General features: G+C 39.8%; 1 protein-coding gene across 2 annotated transcripts; it reads right to left on the bottom strand.

The window, feature by feature from the left end:
• Window positions 1–549: 549 nt before the first annotated feature.
• On the bottom strand, window positions 550–22,699 carry LDHB (lactate dehydrogenase B). Of its 2 annotated transcripts, none has more exons than XM_082635945.1 (8): window positions 22,584–22,699; window positions 17,043–17,177; window positions 10,347–10,464; window positions 8,734–8,907; window positions 6,661–6,834; window positions 4,560–4,677; window positions 2,242–2,365; window positions 550–917 (listed from the first exon to the last, which is right to left on the bottom strand). In XM_082635945.1, exons 2-8 carry the CDS (start codon window positions 17,169–17,171, stop codon window positions 750–752), a joined length of 1,005 nt encoding a protein of 334 aa, XP_082492071.1. In that variant the 5' UTR covers window positions 17,172–17,177; window positions 22,584–22,699; the 3' UTR covers window positions 550–749. The 2 variants fall into 2 exon arrangements, with proteins under 2 accessions (XP_082492071.1, XP_082492072.1); XM_082635946.1 differs by lacking the exon at window positions 22,584–22,699 and adding an exon at window positions 22,295–22,315.
• Between the last annotated feature and the right edge of the window lie 294 nt (window positions 22,700–22,993).

The following is a 22,993-nucleotide window of genomic DNA, read 5'->3' as shown; positions in this document are numbered from 1 at the left end:
TTCTAGTTCTTTCTTCAGTGGTAACCTTAAAATGATAACCTCAGGATTTTTAGGGCAGTGAAAATACCGTGATATTTTAACGATGGATACATGTCATAAAACATTTGTCCAAGCCCACAGAATGCACAACACCAAGAATGAACTGTAAAGTAAATGACGGGCTTTGGATGATGTGTCAATGTTGGTTCATTGACTGTAACAAACATACCACTCCAGTGAGTGATGTCGATAACGGGAGACTATGCATGTATGGAAGCAAGTGTTTATGGGAAATCTCTGTATCTTCCTCTCAATTTGGCTGTGAAACTAAACCTGCTCCCCAAAAAATAAAGTCCTCAAAAAAAAATGGTAACCATATTCTCAGGACAACAACAACATCATAGTACAGGTTGTGACAAAGAATTGTAGTGCTGTTTGGCGAAAGAAGTAGAAGATGGAATGTAGATGATAGAATTTAGGGAAATTTATGATGTAGGGGGGGAAGAATTATTTGAAAAACAGACTGAAATCTTTCGGAAACCATTAAAGAAGGAATTCCAGAGACAGAAGCACACTACGATAGTTAATTTTATTTGTTCAAGGACTCATCTTGCAAGCATTAAACCAAGCTTGGGCTTTGATTCTGGGAGCCCAGATTCACATACTTAGGAAGATAAGAGCAGACTGTGCTCCATGTACAGGGATGAAAACTAAAGGCTCGTGGTTAATCACACTGTAGTTTTAAGTTTCTACAGCCTGGCAGCCAGAAGTCACAGGTCCTTTAGGTCCTTCTGGATGTCCCAGAGGGTGTCTGCACTTTTCTTGAGTTGTGCAACCTCATCATCCTTCAGCTTCTGGCTGATAACACTGGTTAACCCCCGAGCATTCAGGATACATGGAAGGCTCAAGAAGACTTCATTCTCAATGCCATACATCCCCTGCCAGAACAAGAAAAGCAATGAGATGAGGAAATGAAACCACAGGTAAGAATGATCACAGGTACTGAGTTTGAACAGGAAGAACTGCAGGAAATTTGAAAAGCATAAACTCATTCTTTAGTTTTTATCACTTACAGGCCTACATATCCCTAATACTTGTGTTTCTAATTAGATTTTATACATAGAATATACAAATACACACTATGATAAAACTAGAATTGTATGTACTTTAGTGAACTTATTGATACCTCTCTGTTTCAATACACTTTAATAGAATTGGATTATGTCTTCAAATTCAAATCACATTCAAATGTGGTTCTTCTCACTGGGCTTCTTTTCATGAAATTTTAAGTTTCTTAAAATTCTTTAGCTAAGGAGAGAATGTCAGGTAGTAGCCGACCTACAAGGTCCAGGAAAGTAGTTGGATGCCACTCAAAGGCAAGATTCTTGCAACACCCAAGAGTTGCTGAAAAAAATCATACAATTCCCAAAACACTTTACCGGTTTGTATTAAGTAAATTACTCAGAGGGTCAATTTAACTACATAATTAATTTAATTACTTTAGTATATTAATCAAGTCAGTTTAATATTTTTTTAAATTAACTTCGAAAGTTTTTGTATATACACCAAATACAAAATACAAACTCCTATATATATGCACTCTAAGACTCAGCAATTATCCAATTTTTGCCATACTTGCTTTTAATTTTTTTTGCCATAGTATAAAAAAAAACCCAAAACAACAAAAACCCCCAAAACATCTGACACTGTGTTCTACCGCCCCAACATTTCTATATTTACTTCTTAGTTTCTTTGAATCTACTGCAGTTCCCCCCTTACATTTTCACCCCTGCTGTTGACTTGTAGAAAATGAGTCCATTATCTTAGACAATGTTTTAATACAATTTTAGTTTTATTTTAAAATAATCAATTTCTACTTAACTGTTCCACAGCTTTTGAATTAAACTAAATTTGTTAAGGTATCAAATGCTACATACATCAAAGCCAATCTATAGTTTAATATACCAACTTGAAATGAAACTATTAAACTTATTCAGATGATCATCTGAGAATATGCCAAATAAGATTCAGAGTTAATATTTAATTAGCCACATCATCCAAGGGAGAAATGTAAAAATGCATTCAATGTCTCTACAAATTTTTGCTCTTATTGTCCTAAACTTCTGTTGGAAAGGAGAAAGGTTTCCATAAAACGTTGAGATGAAAAAATAACTGTGGACTGAGACATTATCTCATCCCTCTTAAAATGAATCTACGTATAGAATACTCGACTAGAAATCATAATATTTTATAACAGTTTACCTTCACCATTGTTGACACTGGGTGAATCCTGGATAGATTTTTCAACATAGATTCAATAAGATCAGCCACACTTAATCCAATAGCCCAGTTGGTGTATCCTTTTAGCTTGATGACTTCATAGGCACTAAGGGAAAAAAAAAATTCAGAAAAGAGATAATTGACACCAGACTCTTTGGGTTTGACTCCTGCTGTCTCTTAACTGTGTAATCTTGAGTAAATTATTGAATCTACCTGTCTCAGTGTCCGCTTCTGTAAAATAAGGATAACAATGGTATCTACTTCATAAGTTTGTTAAATGAGTTAACATATATGTAAAATGTTTAAAATTTTAAAACTACATGGTAGGTGCTATGTAAATGCTTCGACAAATTTAAGTAGTTTATTGTATAAATGACTATAAAGTCACAGAGGTAAAATGTACATTTTCCAACCAATCTTCTTATTCATAAACATCAATATTTCCAAAGATATTAATGAAATCAGGGAACAATGAAAGTAAAAGAACCTTGACATTCAAAGGACAAAATATACTTTGATTTTCAGGTCCATTTGAGGCCACGAACCATTGTCACCTAAAATACTATGACCAACTAAATTAAGAGAAAAGTAACGGCAACACCTTGCCCGGCAACTTTCTGAGCACAAATTATACCCTTTGAAACCCACAAAGGCACTTACTTGTACTTGAGAATTAGGTAGCAGGAGTTAACTGGGTATTAAAAAATTGGGATTTAATGCAATCTATCACCAATTAAAAGAACTTGGGCAAGTTATATTACCTGGGTGAGCCCTAGTTTTCTCGTTTATAAAATAAAGGGTTGGACTTCCCTGGTGGTGCAGTGGTTAAGAATCCGCTTGCCAATGCAGGGGACATGGGTTCAAGCCCTGGTCCGGGAAGATCCCATATGCCGCGAAGCAACTAAGCCTGTGTGCCGCAACTACTGAGCCTGCGCTCTACAGCCCACAAGCCACAGCTACTGAAGCCCGCGAGCCTAGAGCCCAAGCTCCGCAACAAGAGAAGCCACCACAGTGAGAAGCCTGCACACCGCAACGAAGAGTAGCCCCCGCTTGCTGCAACCAGAGAAAGCCTGCGCACAGCAACGAAGACCCAACACAGTCAACAATAAAATAAAGTTGAACTAAACAAAATGATTCCATATTTGAGACATCAGTTAGCCTTGTAACAACAATTCTCTGAAAATAGAAGCTAACGTTTCTTGAATGCTTATCAATGATAAGTATGTGTGATTTAACTCAATGTTTACAATAACTTAAATACCTTACGACTTTACAGAGGAGAAAACTGAGATTCAGCTTAAGGGTTAAATGGCTTCCCAAGACTATACAGTTAGTTAGTGTCAGTGCTATAATTTCAATCTCAGCCCACATTCTTTACTCTGGTCCAAAATGACACCTTATTTTAGGATAAACATGAAGGTCATAGAAAGAGAAGACAGTAACAAAAGGCAGTTTCAAAGAAGAAGAGGAGGACATCCTTGGTTGGGTGTGGAAAGATAAATACAGCACAGCTTAAACACTTTCAGCAATCAATCAGTAAGTATTATTTAATGCAATTATGACACTAATAGTGTCTAGGTTTACTTTTCTAAATAAGCCAACTGTATGTGTCAACACATAAGTAGGTATTTTGAAAGCCTTTCTCACTTGTTAATTCCATATCCCACTCCTGTTACTCCTGCAATAGAATTTCTCTAGAAAAATATTTGCTTTCCCTAGGGGGACCAGCATAGCAAATTTGACCAGTATAAGTTAGTCTTGCCTATTTCACAAGATAATAGCCGCATATTTACTATTATATATTGAGTTTATCTAAAAGATAAGAAAAAATAGCAAGAAAAATATAACAAAAAATAGAAAGAAAAAATAATAAAAAGAAAAAAACAACCCCCCCAAAACAAAGAGTAATTTAAAAAAAAAAAAAAAAAAACGGAAAAAAAAAGCAAAAACAGGGCCTCCCTGGTGGCGCAGTGGTTGAGAGTCCGCCTGCCGATGCAGGGGATACGGGTTCGTGCCCCGGTCTGGGAGGATCCCATATGCCGCGGAGCGGCTGGGCCCGTGAGCCATGGCCGCTGGGCCTGCGCATCCGGAGCCTGTGCTCCGCAACGGGAGGGGCCACAACAGTGAGAGGCCCGCATACCGCAAAAAGAAAAAAAAATAAAATAAAATAAAAAAAAAAAAAAAAAGCAAAAACAAAAGAAAAAACTTTTAAGTTTATCTGAACAGGCAGCCATGGGAAGTGTTCACAGTTTTGTCTAACATGATACTAATTGTCTTAAATCAAGCTCCTTCCTACGTACCTTTCAACCACCATCTTGTGCACTTCCTTCCAATTTTCACTATCATTGTCCGTTCCCATTTCTGGATTCAGTTCCTGGAGAGAAACACCTGCCACATTCACCCCACTCCACACAGCCACTGTGGGGGAAAAGATAAATACACAAACATTTTATCTATCTCTGACCTTATTTTTTAAAAATCTTTTCTTCTCTTAGTTCAGATTTCACCCCTGCTGCAAGTTACCCACTTACTGCTCCAATGACAACTGACTCCAAATATACTTCCCCATAAAGGCTGACACTTGCCTTCAAATCTGAACTTTTAACTTTCAACCATTTTGGCGCAAACAGAATTGCTGGGTAAAGCTTACAGACATTATGAAATACTTGCCTTTCCTTAGGTTTGTGAAATCCTAAGGGATTCTAGTTTGGGACTATTCTAAACTTTGGGTTTGAGGAATTCTTAACTTTTTGCCTGCTTATTTTTCAAATATAAGCCCCCTTTATTCCTAGAGTGAACTAAAAAACAAAAGAATTCTTGGAAAAAACCCAAGTATCATCTAATTTTCTCTTATCATGCTCTAAGTTCAGTCCATTTCTGGAAAGAAACTCCATGTAACCACAATGAATTGCTCTGGTCTTAACTGCATCAAATATTTCCTTCCAAGAATGCCCCCAAAGGCATCGCAGACAAAGGTGTTATCATTGACTATATCTTTTGGAGGCTTTGATGCACCAAAACACCCCGTTACCTATTCTGAACACCTCTTGCCCAGCCAAAACGCATATAAAGATGGATTAAAATATGCTCTGTACCACGGACAAGTTGAGAATTTACTAGGAGAAACAGTTAGTAAAGGACACTAAAGCAATGGGATATGTTCTTACGGAGGGATGAAGAAAGTGTAATAAAACATAAATAAGGGTCTACTTAATGTAGGGGAAAATCGAATGTCAGAAAGCACTACAAAAAATATGCGTTTGAACCGGACCTTGAAAAATAAGTATGTGTTCCTTAGGGAACTTTGAAGGAAAACACTTAGATTCAGAAAATAAGAGCAGAGCCCTGGGGTAAAGGCTAGAACCAACTGTGAAGGGCAAAGCTGCCCACGGCCAAACAAGACCATGCTTCAGTCCACAACTTTTGCTAATTCAGAGTAACTGTTGAGAAAACTACAGCATTTTCCTGGTTTTTGCTGAAGACTATGAAATCTACATAATCATGCCTAAGTGAGCATAGTTTAATTCTCTTTCATTTTATGTACACAGTATAGATCAATATGGAAATGGGGCGGGGGGAGATGTTTTGGAAAAAATGACACAGTAATGAGTAAATAAAACATTGGATAGGAATCAGAAGACATGATTCTAGCTGCAGTTATGCCACTAGCCAGCTAAAGGATCTTCAACATGTAAGGTCACTTCCAGATCTGTGTTTCTAGCAATTGTGATAACTAGCACTGAGTTTTTACTGTACACCAGACATTGTACTAATTTATATAGCATATAAATTCAGGAAAATCCTTGGACATGAGAAACTCTTGAATGAAGTGGTACAATGTGTCAGAAAAAAAAAAAGTCAGCATCATCATATAAGAAAGCACCAATGCAATAATTTCAAGACAAAATTCTTACAGTACCAAAGTAAACTCTATCAAAATCACAGTACTAACTCACTAAATTCAAAAGAAAATTTACACCTTAACCTTTTAGGGAGAAAATAGCCCCTTGCATATTGGGCAAAAGTGAATTTAGTAAAACAAAGATTATCATTATGTTTTGGATTATGACAGTTTTACACCATAAGCCTATTCAATGTATAAAATTCAATGTTTAAGACGAAATGATGGAATTAGAATATCATGTTTGACAACCATCATAATTTATTTAGGCAAGAATCGTAAGTGGATACTAAACTTAGCAGGCAAAAAGTTGATGAGGAATCAGGTATTTACCTAGCCAGTATCAAAGTAACCTCCCACAATTACTTATTAGTAATGTGAAGTATGTGAAAATATAGAAAATATAATGTAAAAACAAACAAGTCAGTCAGAATGGCAAGAACACCACATAAGTACGCAGTAAATATTGTCCTTTTTTTCTTTTCTTTTTTTTTTTTTACCACTTGAGTCGCCATGTTCTCCCAAAATCCATCCGTGGCAGCTGCTGGGATGAATGCCAAATTTTTCAGCCATAAGATAGCGAAATCTAGCAGAATCCAGATTACATCCACTTCCAATCACACGGTGCTTGGGTAATCCACTTAGTTTCCAGGTAACATATGTGAGAATGTCCACTAAAAATTTAAAAAATAATCTATGTAAGTACATCAAAACTGATTTCAACTGCTATGTCAATTAATGGGTTCCCTGGTTTACTCCTCTCACACTGCCTCATCCTCCAAATAAGATGTGGCCAGAAAGATATATATACTTGACTTTTCATAATGAGAGATAATGGGAGTTAGAAAGACAGGAAAAAAACTTAAGTTTTATAGTAAGAGAGATTGTAAAACATGGGAAATGCAATATTGTGGGTTTTATTTACATTATTACTTGAAACAAGAATAATAAGAGTCTTGCAGATTAATTTACTATATATGGAAAGAAAGAGAAAAGGAGTTGAGTTAGTTCGTCACTTAAGTTTCTTCCAATGCTAACATTCCATGATTATAACAACTGTCATCAGAAACCAAAAGCTATCAGTTACTAAACTACCAAGGCATGCTGCTATAAATTTCCCTGGGAACAAGATACTAGTCAGTAAACAACTGTGATAATACAGGGTATTAACATTTTCTACTATTTAATGAAAGGAATTCTATGACACAGCCTTTATTCTTGTGTGGCACAGAGACTGCAAAGCTAAAACCTGCTGGGCTAGAGAAGATCACAGCACTTACAGGCTAAGCTGTAAAAAGCAGGAAAACGTGCACACAAGGAAGGCAAGTCTCCACCTCCACTCTCATATATAGACACCGGTGGAGATATTTTAAGGTCATTTTGGCCTGGATATTATAAACTTTTCCTTGGCAACTTTGACTCAGTAGGGGTGACTCCCTGGAGGGTTCAGACTTTGAAGCTATACCTGGAAAAGCTGTATAACCAGTTAATACTGTCTGCCTTAAGCACAGGATGTGGCACAACTTCATATGTGCCTCCTGTTTGTCATTCATGTTCTACATCTATCTGCCACCCTCTATTTATGAGAAGTTTTAGATGCAAGGTTGAACTATTTAGGAAACTCTTAATCCAGGATTACAGAGAATAATACTAAAATAATATCTGGCCTTGCTGGCTCCCAACTCTCAATATCCCATAAATTAGGGAATTCCCTGGTGGTCCAATGGTTAGGACTCTGTAAGGGCCAGGGTTCAATCCCTGGTCTGGGACTAAGATCCCACAAGCCACACAGTGCGGCTAAAACAAGCAAACAAACAAACAAACAACAACAAAACCCCCATAAATTATAAGGATTTTCTTGGCTCTTATTCACAATCTTTCTCAATGTGAAGTGTCAGAGATAATTAGCTTTACCATTTTATCACTGTATCTACTGTGCTCACCAGTAAATAGTAAGCTTGATGGCAAATTATAGGCGAAAGAAGTGTGAAATAGAGAGTGAAGTTTGACTGTTGGGGTTGAAAAAGTGCAATTCTTTCTAACCAGAAGTTTTCAAGTTACAACATTTGATGTTAAGCATGTATTTGTCCATCAATACAGTCTATTTCTATCTTTAAACCTAGACTAATTAATGGCTTTCTTAAACTCTTCAAATTCAATCAACTCAATTTTCAAGAATTTTAGAAATAAATAAGAAGACTAGAAACCATTTTCTGGAAAACAGAAGGTCAAATATGCTAAAATATTTCATCCAAATTGGAGTCACATTCAAATGCTTCATTATGCATCCCAGGATAATCTTGATAGAAAAGTTTAAAAGCTTTTAGACTTTACAACAAAGCCAGATAAAACAGCAGATGAAATTGCTTTATATAAAACTCTTCTCACATTCTTAAGCATGTGGCCTGGGACAGTGTCATTGGTTTTGCAAACACCACTCTTTTGTGGCCAAAAAAGGAAGACACATGAATTGCTCCTGCCAGCAGACACCAGAACAGACTTTTTTAAGTTAAAAAAAAAAATCCAAAATATTGAATTTAACAAAACTGAACCTTAAGGCATTATAGTAATACCTGGGTTAGAAACCACAATTATGATGCAGTCAGGACTGTACTTGACGATCTGAGGAATGATGAACTTGAAGACATTAACATTCCTCTGCACCAGATTCAGACGACTTTCTCCCTCTTGCTGGCGAACTCCTGCAGTTACCACCACGATCTTGGAATTGGCGGTCACAGAGTAATCTTGAAGGAGAGGGGAAAAAAGTACTTTACATACAACTCTTCATCAAAACATGTTGCATAATATGGGGCTTCCCTGGTGGCGCAGTGGTTGAGAGTCCGCCTGCCGATGCAGGGACACGGGTTTGTGCCCTGGTCCGGGAAGATCCCACATGCCACCGAGTGGCTGGGCCCGTGAGCCATGGCCGCTGAGCCTGCGCGTCCAGAGCCTGTGCTCCGCAACGGGAGAGGCCACAAGAGTGAGAGGCCCGCGTACCGCAAAAAAACAAAGAACAAAAAATATGCCATAGGAATCTATACATAAGCTCCCAGACGTACGTGAGAATTACATTTTCTGTATAAGGTGTTGAGTTGCAACACCAATGTTCTGTGGCTTCTTCCTCCTTGAGTGATGTGGAAACATTCCAACCATAACACTGACTCAGAAAACGGACTCAGGAAGTAAACATGACCCTAAATTATGTTTCCGGCTAACAAATGCAAAATGCTATTGGCTTTAGAGAAGACTGTATTGTCAGTAATAATACAAAGCATAAATACAGTGAGTCCAAAGTTCAACAGGCAGCCCTCCAACAAAAAAGCAATTTAAAGGTAACTGCAGACTTGTAATGTCAATTCAATCTATGAGGGGGGAAGGAAGGCACTCCAGTGTTCTTGGCTAGAATTTAATTTCTAACACTCAATATTTTAAAGAAGCTTATTCATTTTTAGCAGTGAGTTTCTCTAGAAAATATTTTATTTTTTTCCTCAAGGAAGAGCACCCTTTCCCAAATCATAAACATTTTGATTTGATGTGGTCATTAGACTCAATAGCTATGGAGATTCATATAATTAAACCATGTCCCTATGTGACTTTTCAGTTACTAATACTGTATCAGCTTCCTCTTCCATAAAATGGAGGTAATAGTATCCATCTCTCATAGGGTTGCTGTGAAGATGAGATATGCAGAGTTTCACATTAGCATACCCAGAATGCTAATAATTCAGTGAATAACAGCTATTATTAGTAGTATTGTTAGGAATTATTTTGGGCCCACATTTCTACATCTGTAGGCACAGCCGTGCTGTGGTGACAGTGTCACAGCATAAATCCATTAATCCAGAACAAAGATGGCTAGAATATGAATTTAGTTAGTTTCTTCAAGGCACTCAAATTACCTTGTGCAATATTTTTTTCAGATCTAAAACATCCCCGTTCTCAGGTATGTGTAAACAAGCATTAGGATTCAATTTCCTAAAATGTTATGTACTAAATGTGTGGAAGGCAGTGGGAGAGGGACTACAGAGGTAACAATTATGTTTGTTTTTGAGGATGAATTGGACCCAGAAGGAAAGGAGAAACTACCAACACTAGATTCACCAGGATGGGAAAACCGATCTTCTATAAAGGAGTGAGGATATCAATTTATTATATGATCACTTTGGGCATGAAATGAGACTACCTTTGTCTGCCACAATTTTTGGTGTCTGAAGGAATAAGCTCCCATGCTGCAGGTCCATCATTTCTCCTTTGAGTTTATCTTCCAAAACATCCACAAGAGCAAGCTCATCAGTCAGAGACTACAAACACAAAAACAGCTGTTAGGACTCGAAGCCACTCTAGGATACCTCAGCTGCCAGTACAAGCCAGAGACTGTTGAAATGGCAAAGTAACCAATGTCTAAAAACCTAGAGAAGAATTCTACCATGGAGTTAGGTGTGCTCTTTAAACAATTTCATGATAAAATGTCTTAAATAACAAACTATTAATATTTAAGATACCAATTTTTCAGAATTTCACCTTCTGGTACCCAACTGGCATTCAATGAGCATGATACAAATTGCTTTAAGAATCTGCAGACATGAAACCAATGTGGCTCAAAAGTGGCCTCAGGGTGCACAAGTTTTCATATTCATGGGGGATGGTGGTGAAAAAGAGATAAAGACCTAGAAACAACCTTGGGCAGTGTGTCCATCCCGAAGGTCACCCCCCTCCCCCCAGTTTGGAGGGGTTTTTGAGAAGGCAGATTTAGTTTAAAACCATCAAGAGGTTGAGTTCACTTTAGAGCTGGCTTTGAAGCCCTGGTTGAAGCTAGGAATCCTCAGGTTGGCTCTGACCAACTCGAATATCCTGGTGGGGAAAAGAAGGAGTCATGGACACAGGGCTCCAGGGTTAATGAATTCTCTATGCATGATCAACCAAACTTGCCCAGTCTCAGAGTTCTCTTGTTTTCTATTCCAACCATCACCTGTGCCACCCATCCCAAGAAAAACCGTAAATCAATAATCATGTCCATTCTTCAGCAAATCAACCTTTTCTTCTCAGAAAAATGAAGGGGGAAGGGTGTCAATCTAATTGCACCTAAATAACTTTTCAGCTTTTAAAGTTGGTTGTCTTGTGAAAACTCATAATTTACAAACTCTTTAAAAAGTAGTTATCCTTCCCAATGAAACATCACCCGAATCCTGGCCTTTACTGGTTTTAGCAAAAAACCGGGCTGCTAGCAAAATAATTAGCCTAATATGATATAACACACTTAACAATGCAAATACCTCTTTGAAGGATAGTGAGATGAGCTAGGTAAAGGGTAAAGGGTGTTGATGGGAAAAAAGCATTAAGTAACTGGGGTTCAGGAAGCACTTTGAAGGCTACGATAGAATAAGCCAGGGTGGAACTGGAGGGGTCGGTAAGGCATTCAGCAGCAGAGGGAGAAGCAAAGAGGGGTGAGGCAGCCAATAAGAAAACCTGACCCAGCGAAGCTGCCAACAAAGCAGGTCCCGCTCCCCGTAGGAGCCAAGGAATGAACACTGTCCCGTTTCTAGAAGTCCAGTGGCGGCTGGCCTCAAGCAGTGAGCTGCAATAGGCCTGCTTGTGAGGGTTTCCCTGAGACTCAAGCCTCCCTGTGACTGAATGTGTTCTTAGTTCCAAGCAATTGATTCACTTGCAAGCTTCTGAAATGACCCTTTTATGGGCTGGGGGTTACTTGGTAAATATTTTCTCATTTCCATGTATGTCAAATACTGGCATTAATGTTCACCCATTTTCACTTAAACTCATGTTTCAACACTTTAAAAATGGTTTCCGGGCTTCCCTGGTGGCGCAGTGGTTGGGAGTCCGCCTGCTGATGCAGGGGACGCGCGTTCGTGCCCTGGTCCGGGAAGATCCCACGTGCCGTGGGGCGGCTGGGCCCGTGAGCCATGGCCGCTGAGCCTGCGCGTCCGGAGCCTGTGCTCCGCAACGGGAGAGGCCACATCGGTGAGAGGCCCGCGTACCGCAAAAAAAAAAAGTGGTTTCGTTCCTCTGCAGCCTCTGACAAGACCACACAAAACCCTCATTTGTGCTTCTGAAGCCCTAAAACCATACAAGAGAACGTAATAATCATTCCGTCAAGGTCCTGAGCACCAGGACCGTCACTCTTATTTTGGGAACATCACATGGGTGCTGTGAAAGTCAACGGGGCACAACAATTTCGGGCTTAAGTGGAAAAGGATGTCACAGGATCTCAGATCCTGTGTTTTGTTTCAGTGGGTAGAGAATTCTCTGCAAAGTGCATAGTCAGCTGGCAAGGAAGGAAGAGATCTAACACTTTGAGAAAATAATTGCAGCTCTGAATTTAGCTGCATCTGTGGGACTAAATATCCTCCCAGTGGGAGGCAGGCATATAGAAGACGTGTGACTAAGTACTGACACTTTGGCTTAAAGAAATCTCCTTCTGCATTCACATAGTGTATATTAGCCATATGTATATTTCACATACGCTGTAAATATATTTTAAAATGTTTGATACATCAAGGGTTAGATTCATCGCAAAAGCAGTAGCTTATTAAGGAACAAGATCAGTTAGAAGCCAAGAACGTTGCTGCTGAAACCTTGTTTAACATACTACAAAAATTGTCTCTTAATCTAAAGTTCCATGTGGACAAGACACAGCCATAATCTACCTCTTGGCCCTCTTACCTAGTAAATTACTGCTGTCAGTGGCTTAATATTTGATGGCTGCATTTTTATATTCAAGTGTTTAGTTTGCATGACATTTTGTGGGAGGAAAAGGTATAACTTTTCCCAAATAATTAGCTAAATGGACAAGCACCATTTATTCAATAATTTGTTTTTCTTCTCTTCTGGAATGCCACTTTTCATTAAATACTCTTTGGTCCTGCTTCTGGGCTTTGAGTCTGTTACATTAACCTGTCTATTCTTGTACAGACACCAAATTCTAATTAAGTCTCACTTTTAGGCCAAGTCTTGCACTGCAAAAACTACTTTGCAGTATGTAATTACATTGCTCCTTCTAAGAGACTCCTTATGCTGGGTTTGTACCACAAGAATGTGGCTACAGTTGACGGAATCAAGAACAGACACTCAAACCAAAAACAGCTGCACAGAGGCTAAGGGTGGAATAACTGCAGGGAACCTCTGTATGACCTTGACAACACGATGGGATCTTGGCAGCCAAAACACAGAGCTTGTGATTGGTAGGGGTGGCAGGAGAAGCCATGAAAAAGGAAAAGCTATGATCAAAATCTGACCAGATGTAAGTGCAGTTTCTTCGTAATAGCGGGAATATCCATTTATTTAATACATATTCACTACTGAATGTGCCAGGCATTATTCTACTAATGAGGAATAGAGTAATGAACAAATCTGGCAAAGTTCCTGCCCTCATGGAATGTACCAGGAAGGGAACAGGAGTGAAGCAAACAGTTTAAGAGGACTCTGATAATGGAAGTGCTATAAACAGGGCAAGGCAGGGTGAAGTTAAAGGGAAGGGAAGGACGCTTACTTGGTATTGGACAGTCAGGGAAGGCCTGCCCAAAAAAGCGTGAAGTGAGTGATGGGACAGAGTGAACTCTGATGGTCTAGAGCAGTCATTCCGGGGAAGGGAAATCAAGTACTAAAAGGGTTTACGCAGCCATGAGCTTGGTGTTTCGAAGAAAGAGGGCAGAAGGTAAGAGATGAAGTCAGAGACAGCACCTCCACATTGCACCGGAAAGGCGCTCCTGACCCTCTGAATGCTGCCCCCTGGAGGTGTGCACCCCGCCTTGCTCTGAGAGACAGGCAGGGAAAGATCCTTGACGCCTCATCGCATATTATGCATGCGTGTAGTTGACGTGCACGGTTACACTATCAGGAAGTTCTAAGTAGGGAAGCTATTTTTATAAAAGCTCACTATGGTTTCCATGTTGGCAATGAGGCTGGGGAGAGTGGGCAAGAGAAGCAGAAAACACCGGTGTCTTTGTAATGGTGGACGTTGTACTCGGGAGCCTCAGCTGCCTCCACGGGCCCAGTTAAGGCGTGGGCCTTCTCAGCCTCTGTCTCCGGTGCCCCAGGTTTGTTCACTTTCTGGGCCAAAGCAGTGTGTGTCCTCTGCAAAGCACACTGGTGATGGACTCAGAGACTGGATCTGGCACTTAGGATCTCTGAGATCTTAATCAAGGGGCTTAATCTTTCTGAGTTTGTCCTTTTCCAAAGTAATATAGAGATGACGATATCCCCTAGAACTTTTCTGGAGGAATAAGGTAACATGCAGACATCTGACAAAATAGCATTGTTACCTCCCTTTCTTATTGAACCAGTGGGGTTTATAATCCTTACCAAAGAGTAATAACAACTTTGACTCTAATTCTTCCCCAGTAAAAGAAGATTTAAACACCTCTGAGTAATTAAATGGTATTTCGACAGGCAGTCCTTCCTTCACAGCAGCTCAACTGGAAGATTCCTACTGCGTTAGGGGCCCAGTCTGTTCTCTCGAGCACTAAAATTGGGCCAAAGTATTATATAACTGCAGAGAGAAGAGTCTCAACTAAATTATTTACCCAAGAGGATTTTAACTTTACATTGAAAACAATCACCGAGGTACTCCTTATAGAATCATGACAGCTCAGATATAGTTTCCTGAAAATCCAAATTTTGAGATTAGCAGGAGGAATGAAAACTCTTTAGCTAGTCTTTTAGTAATACATTCATGTCTGGGGGGATGGGAGAGATAAAGTAGGAGCTTGGGATTAACATATGCACACTACTATATATAAAATAGGTAAACAAGGACCTACTGTATTATACAGGGAACCATACTCAATATTTTGTAATAGCCTATAATGGAAAAGAATCTGAAACAGATATAACTGAATCACTTTGCTGTACACTTGAAACTAACACAACACTGTAAATCAACTGTACTTCAATTAAAACAAAATACACGTCTTTAATTGCACCAGTACTAGCAGAGAATGAAAAGAACCTGCAGAGTCGCTATGGTTAAGAGTTCAGAGTCCTGGGCTCAAAATGCAGCTCCACCATTACCAGCTGTGTGGCAATAGGCAGGCCACTTAGTCTAATGAAGCCTCAGCTACCTCATCTGGAAATAAGATGTGAACAGTGCCCATTTCTTGAGATTGTTGTTTAAAATGAAGCACTTTAGTCAAACCACTTCAAACATAGTACATAGTTTAAAAGAAAGGTGAGCTGGAATACTTTTCATTTTTACTGGTATGAAGGATGAACACTAAATTGTGATTATTTAAATTCCCTGTAATTTGGGAAGCAGCTCTCCTAAACCAGGGGAACCTAGCCAATGAAAACTGGCAAGAAAAAAATGCAAAAGAATAAAACTTTCATTGGTGTACACTACCTATTTTAGTTGATGTCTTTGATGACTTTCTCCTCAGTGAAGATGCAGAATTTGTTGCTTTAGAATTTAAATTTTGTAAATAGAAATATGCTTGGCTAGCAGTCATTCAAGCAGCCTTCACATACAATACAAATGGACAGTGTGCTCTACTGAAGGCCAGGCAGCACTGAGGGCAGGGGTTCCCCTAAAAAACATTTAAGACAGCCTTCAGACAGAACAAGGATCAATTCAATGAGGTAAGTAAGAATACAGGAAGCAAACTAAAAGTCTGTGGAGGTATCTGGGGAAAATATAATCTGGAGGAGCAGAGGGTGCTAGTGGCAGGTTGTCAGTGTTAAATGTGATGCTGATAACTGAACTATGTGAGAATGTCCTATTTTGAGGAAATGTACTCCGACAGACGGAAGGAAAGGAAGGGCACGTTTGCATTTATTCTCTAATGGTTCAGAAAAAAGTCCATACACGTGTGTGCACGTGCATGCACCCACACCTACACACACACACACACAAATATGTTAAGAATTGATAAATATGGGTGAAGTGAATATGGAAGTTTTATTTTTTTTATATTCTTGCAAATTTTTCTATAAATTTGAAATTATTTCAAAATAAAATGACTGGGTGGGGGTCTGAGGGGAATAATAGGAAATTTCCATGACCTCAAAAAGCGACTGTGCAGATTACTTATTAACTATAGAGGGTTAAGGGACCTTTGCAGTGGAAAAATCTGACAGTTATCACTTCAACCAGAGGACTCTTGGGCACCACTAGTCATGAGACAAAATTGTGATGCATTGTGAAGGACGTGCCACCACCCCACCTCCCAAATCTAACCTGAACCCAATTACAAGGAAACATCAGACCAACATAAATTGAGGGGCATCCTACAGAACCGATGGGGACTCTACAAACATATCAATTACATGACAGACAAAGAATGGCTCAGTTCCAGATTAAAGAATAAGAAAGAGACATGACAAGTATATAAAAATATGATCTTGGATTAGGGGAGAAAAGGCAGGATTTTGATAGATGGAGAACTTTTAATCTGGGTACTGTATATTAGATAATAGCATTTCATCAGTATTAAATTTCCTGAGCACAGTAACTCTATTGTGTCAGATAGGAAGAATGTAATTCTCTCAGGAAATACATACTAATGTGTTTTTAAAGGTGAAGTATCATGATGCCTACAACTTATTTCAAATTATTCAGGAAAAAAAAATCTTTTAAAGGTACAATCAAATTCTCAGATACCTAAAGAGACTGTATACACATGCTGAAATTATTTATCATGTATGGTGTTTTTTTGTTTTTGTTTTTTAATTAATTTTTATTGGAGTATAGTTGCTTTACAATGTTGTGTTAGTTTCTGCTGTAAAGCAAAGTGAATCAGCTATACGTACACATATAACCCCTCTTTTTTGGATTTCCTTCCCATTTAGGTCACCACAGAGCACTGAGTAGAGTTCCCTGTGCTGTACAGTAGGTTCTCATTAGTATGTATGGTGTTCTTGAAGTACATACCTTTCCCAGAATGCTGATGGCACATGCCATACCAACTTGTCCAACACCCACTACAGTGACCTTATTGTTTGGGACTGTTGCCTCTTCTACTGCAACTGGTGCGATCAGTTTTTCCTTAAGAGTTGCCATTGTGCCCTGAAAGAAAATAATCAAAATATTATACATGTGTCCACATGAGAAACCTGCGTGGGAATCTGTAATGTTACTGTTGCAAGTTTGAACTAAAATACATTTTAAAAGGAGCATAATGGTATCCTAGAGCACAGAATATATTTAAAAAAAAACAATGTGATAAACCATATTCACAAATTCAAGGAGAAAAACCATATGATCATCTCAATAGATGAAGAGAAAGGTTTCAACAAAATTCAACACCCATTTATGATAAAAACCCTCAAGAAAGTAGGCATAGAGAACTTACTTCAACATAATAAAGGCCATATAAGACAAACCCACAGCCAAAATCGTTCTCAATGGTGAAAAACTGAAACCATTTCCTCTAAGATCAGGAACAAGACAAGGCTGTCCACTCTCACCACTATTACTCAACATAGTTTTGGAAGTTTTAGCCACAGCAATCAGAGAAGAAAACAAAATAAAAGGAATCCAAATCAGAAAAGAAAAAGTAAAGCGGTCACTGTTTGCAGATGACATGATACTATACATAGAGAATCCTAAAGATGCTACCAGAAAACTAATAGAGCTAATCAATGAATTTGGTAAAGTAGCAAGATACAAAATTAATGCACAGAAATTTCTTGCATACCTATACACTGATGACGAAAAATCTGAAAGAGAAATTAAGAAAACACTCCCATTTACCATTGCAACAAAAAGAATAAAATACCTAGGAATAAACCTACCTAGGGAGACAAAAGACCTGTATGCAGAAAACTATAAGACACTGATGAAAGAAATTAAAGATGATACAAATAGATGGAGAGATATACCATGTCCTTGGATTGGAAGAATCAACACTGAAAATGACTATACTACCCAAAGCAATCTGCAGATTCAATGCAATCCCTATCAAACTACCAATGGCATTTTTCACAGAACTAGCAACAAAAAATTCACAATTTGTATGGAAACACAAAAGACCCCAAATAGCCAAAACGATCTTAAGAAAGAAAAACGGAGCTGGAGGAATCAGGCTCCCAGACTTCAGACTATACTACAAAGCTACAGTAATCAAGACAGTATGGTACTGGAACAAAAACAGAAATATAGATCAATGGAACAGGATAGAAAGCCCAGAGATAAACCCACACACATATGGTCACGTTATTTTTGATTAAAGGAGGCAAGAATACACAATGGAGAAAAGATAGCCTCTTCAATAAGTGGTGCTGGGAAAACTGGACAGCCACATGTAAAAGAATGAAATTAGAACACTCTGTAACAACATACACAAAAATAAACTCAAAATGGATTAAAGACCTAAATGTAAGGCTAGACACTATAAAACTCTTAGAGGGAAACATAGGCAGAACACTCTATGACATAAATCACAGCAAGATCCTTTCCCACCCACCTCTTAGAGAAATGGAAATAAAAACAAAAATAAACAAATGGGACCTAATGAAACTTAAAAGCTTTTGTACAGCAAAGGTAACCATAAACAAGACGAAAAGACAACCCTCAGAATGGGATAAAATATTTGCAAATGAAGCAACTGACAAAGGATTAATCTCCAAAATTTACAAGCAGGTCAGTATCAAAAAAACAACCGAATCCAAAAATGGGCAGAAGACCTAAATAGACATTTCTCCAAAGAAGATATACAGATGGCCAACAAACACATGAAAGGATGCTCAACATCACTAATCATTAGAGAAATGCAAATCAAAACTACAATGAGGTATCACCTCACACCAGTCAGAATGGCCATCATCAAAAACTCTAGAAACAATAAATGCTGGAGACGGTGTGGAGAAAAGGGAACCCTCTTGCACTGTTGGTGGGAATGTAATTTGATACAGCCACCATGGGGAACAGTATGGAGGTTCCTTAAAAAACTAAAAATAGAGCTACCATACAACACAGCAATCCCACTACTGGGCATATACCCTGAGAAAACCATAATTCAAAAAGAGTCATGTACCACAATGTTCATTGCAGCTCTATTTACAATAGCCAGGACATGGAAGCAACCTAAGTGTCCATCGACAGATGAATGGATAAAGATGTGGTGCATATATACAGTGGAATATTACTCAGCCATAAAAAGAAACAAAATTATTTGTAGTGAGATGGATGGACCTAGAGTCTGTCATACAGAGTGAAGTTAAGTCAGAAAGAGAAAAACAAATACCGTATGCTAACATATATATATGGAAATCTAAAAAAAAAAAAAGATTCTGAAGAAGCTAGGGGCAGGACAGGAATAAAGGCGTAGATGTAGAGAGTGGACTTGAGGACACAGGGAGGGGGAAGGGTAAGCTGGGACGAAATAAGAGAGTGGCATGGACATATATACACTACCAAATGTAAAATAGATAGCTAGTGGGAAGCAGCCGCATAGCACAGGGAGATCACAGGGAGATCAGCTAGGTGCTTTGTGAGGACCTAAAAGGGTGGGATAGGGAGGGTGGGAGGGAGATGCAAGAGAGAGGAGATTTGGGGATATATGTATACATATAGCTGATTCACTTTGTTATAAAGCAGAAACTAACACAACGTTGTAAAGCAATTATACTCCAATAAAGATGTTTTAAAAAAAAACAAAAAACATGTTAACCCATTAACAAAAAACAAGACAAAAACCTCCATGAAGCCCGTTAGAATTTGGGTTTGTCTCTTCAGCCTGTGCTTGCTTTTCTAATAGTATTTAACAAAGTTGTAACAATTTTGTCTTGTGGCCATTCATTTACTGGCTAAACAACATGAATATTTATATTTAGATTAGCGGATTTGTTTCTATGCCCCCTATGAAGTATTTATTTGTAACTATTTAAGTTAGAGCCCAGTATTAACCCATATTTAAGCTTGGGCTAAAAGAATGGCCAGTTATGAATATAATTTCTACCACCAATTGTTATTATCACTCTTAGAAGACAGGGACCAATTGGTTCTATTTTCTTCTTCTATTGAAGTCTCACTTAAAATTTGTCACGGTGTACTGGACATACTATGTGTGCTTAAATACAGTGACAATAGTGATGAATAATGTTTATGCAAAATCTGCAGAAAATATCACCCTGAATTCCTTTTAGTGCACCTTGGAAGCTTACTGGAAGGTGGGTACTCATTAAATTTTTTTTTCAGGGGGTCACATTAGGAGAATATCAGCCTTTGAGTGAGTTTCTTTCCAGCCATTAAAGAAAAAGCCAAAAAAGAAAAGTTAAAAAGTTAAAAAAATGGAAACTGTTAGAAAACATTTATACAGTAACACCAATTTTATCTGTGCCATCAGATTATCAGCTGAGTGTTCTGGATAACTAAAAAAAAAGGCAAAATTTATTGTATCAACCTGCTTTCTTAAACATAGAGGGTACAGATCATAAAAAAGCCCTTTCTTCGGAATTAAGTATCGTGTATAATGGTAACCCATTATAATGTCTAGTACGTGTTTGCCTTTTACTTTTAATGCTAAACTGTTAACTTAGAGGACAATGTCCCTGTTTCAAACTGTACCCCTGCTTCAGTCTCGTTTTTTGTTTCTCATCTGCAAAGGACTAAGTAACAAAACCTAGTTTAGTAATTGTATATGTTAAGTAAGAGTTGGTAAGGCTGCAAGTTGGAATAAAGTACTTGATTTGGAGATAACTGTTTAACAATTATTTCATTCTATAGCTATTTTTTCCCCAAAAAACTATTTTCCCCCAAACATGAGGGGACTAAACTCGAAGATTATTTTGCCTTGACAAAGCCTATTTGCAGTTTTCTCCTGGATGCTAGAGAAAAAAGAAATATACAATGGTGTACAACTGTCTCCACAAATAGATGACCTTAACAAAGAAATTCACACATGTCCTGCATATTGCGCAGAATCAGAAGGATGCCACCTCTCTTGGTGAACAGATACGCACAGATTTTCTTTATTATGTTATTTTCACTAGTTGGTTTGTTTAAGATCCTTTAGGTATAAAGAGGATCCAGTAAAGCAGTGGAAAACAAAAATCAAACAAAACAGAAATACAGATTAGTTGTCCAGATACACCTTTTAAACTATCTGAGGAATTTCAGAAATGACAGTGTAGAAGCTTGAGGAAGTACAGATTTTCTCTCAGATCTTTCTAGAGAAAAAGCGCTTTCATTTTCTTTTTTCCTCCCTTAACAGGGGTTCTAACAGAAGTTGTAAGAAATTAGAAGAAAATGTTTTATGTTATACACAGGCCTGCCTCAAGATCAGAGTGGCGGCTTGTAAGGGAAAAGAATGATAAACAAGGTAAAAATTATCTCCGATGTTTGGCCCTTTACATCCCCACCCTCCTGCCCCTTATGTGGATATAAATCATTAGAAATGAACCCGGGCCTTAAGTTTCAGCAACAAAGTTCCACTTTGCAGACTAACCTTTATTTTTTAAAATAGGGTCAGCGCCCATGGCTCACGGGCCCAGCTGTTCCGCGGCATGTGGGATCCTCCTGGACCGGGGCACGAACCCGTGTCCCCTGCATCGGCAGGCGGACTCTCAACCACTGCGCCCCTAGGGAAGCCCCCAGGGAAGCCCCCAGACTAACCTTTTAAAGAGCCCAGTTTTGCCGTGCGATACCTTCACTAGTAAGTGCCGGCTCTTCCCCTCCTCCTACCCCCGCAGGCCCCAGCTGCAGCGGCTGTGCAGGCCACCCACGGGCCACCTCTTCCTCTCGTCGCCCGCAGCGCAGATCACAAGGGGAGGCAGCAAACATGGATCTCCCCGGACAAGGTCTCTAGGGCGAAAAGTCTAGGCCTTCCTCACGCTCAACACCCAAAGCTGGCAAATAAAGAAAGCATCCGAAGCACCAAGAAAAGAGGCCAGAAACGAGCCGGCCCATCGCTCCGGGAAGGGCTGCGTGTGCCGCAGCCTGGGAGAGGCTGGAGGGCAGGGCCAAGATCGTCCTTCACCCTCAACCCCGAAAAGCCGGGCATTTCTCCATTCCCGTGGTAATGGACGCCAATCCCCAGGCTCACGATCCGCCAGCCTCACGGGTCACCTGGCCCCTTCTCCCTCCCCCAGCTCCTCAAGCACGTGTCCGCGCTCCCGCCAGCAGGCAGCGAGGGTGATGCGGCCGCCATGAACCCATCAAGGACACGCAGGGCCCGGGATTACCTGCAAATGGAACAAGTCTGTTCCCCGGGGGAACACGGGCTGGCGGCGAGCCCCGAGAAGCGTGGCGGACAAAGTCTGGGGGCTCGGTCGCAGCCCTCCGCCCCGCCCTGCTCCCCAGCCCAGGGCACGGCCTCCGCCCCAACCCGAGTCCGGATGCTCAGGGCTACAGGCCCGGGAGCGCAGATGTCCTTCCTGGTCCTTCCCCCAGTCTTGCTACACAAGGATTCCCTTCCACGTCCCACCCGGTCTGCTCGAGAGCCAGGATTCAGGGTCCCGAGCAGAAACCTACCAGGGGAGAGAAAGTTCTCGAGACGGCGGTAACGGTCGCACAGAGAAGACAAGTCAGTAGCGTGCGTCTCCTTCAGCGCAGGATCCGCAAGGAGGGAGGAGGAGGCGGGGCCCGCCCCTCGGCCGCCTCTGAGCTTCCTCTATTGTGATTGGAAACCCGAGCCCCGCCCACCCCTCCCCTCGGCTTGCTCAGTGCCCTTCAAGGACAAGGGCTCAAATACGCCCACGCCCTCCCTCGGCCCAGTTGAGGGGGTCACCTTCTGGCGGCTAAGGCGGCCTCGCTGTCAGCCAGTCTCACGGCGGTTACAGACTTTTCCACACAGAGGCTGCGTTATTTCTAAACTGTGACCACCTTTGACCCTTTCGGACTCTCACGCTCTTGTTTGGATAAGTTTATTCCCAATAGAAGTA

Source organism: Mesoplodon mirus (assembly GCF_964341445.2).
Source record: "Mesoplodon mirus genome assembly, chromosome: 11".
NCBI classification, from domain to species: Eukaryota; Metazoa; Chordata; class Mammalia; order Artiodactyla; family Ziphiidae; genus Mesoplodon; species Mesoplodon mirus.
Note: the sequence above shows the minus strand (reverse complement) of the source record. Positions and strands in the feature narration are given on the sequence as shown.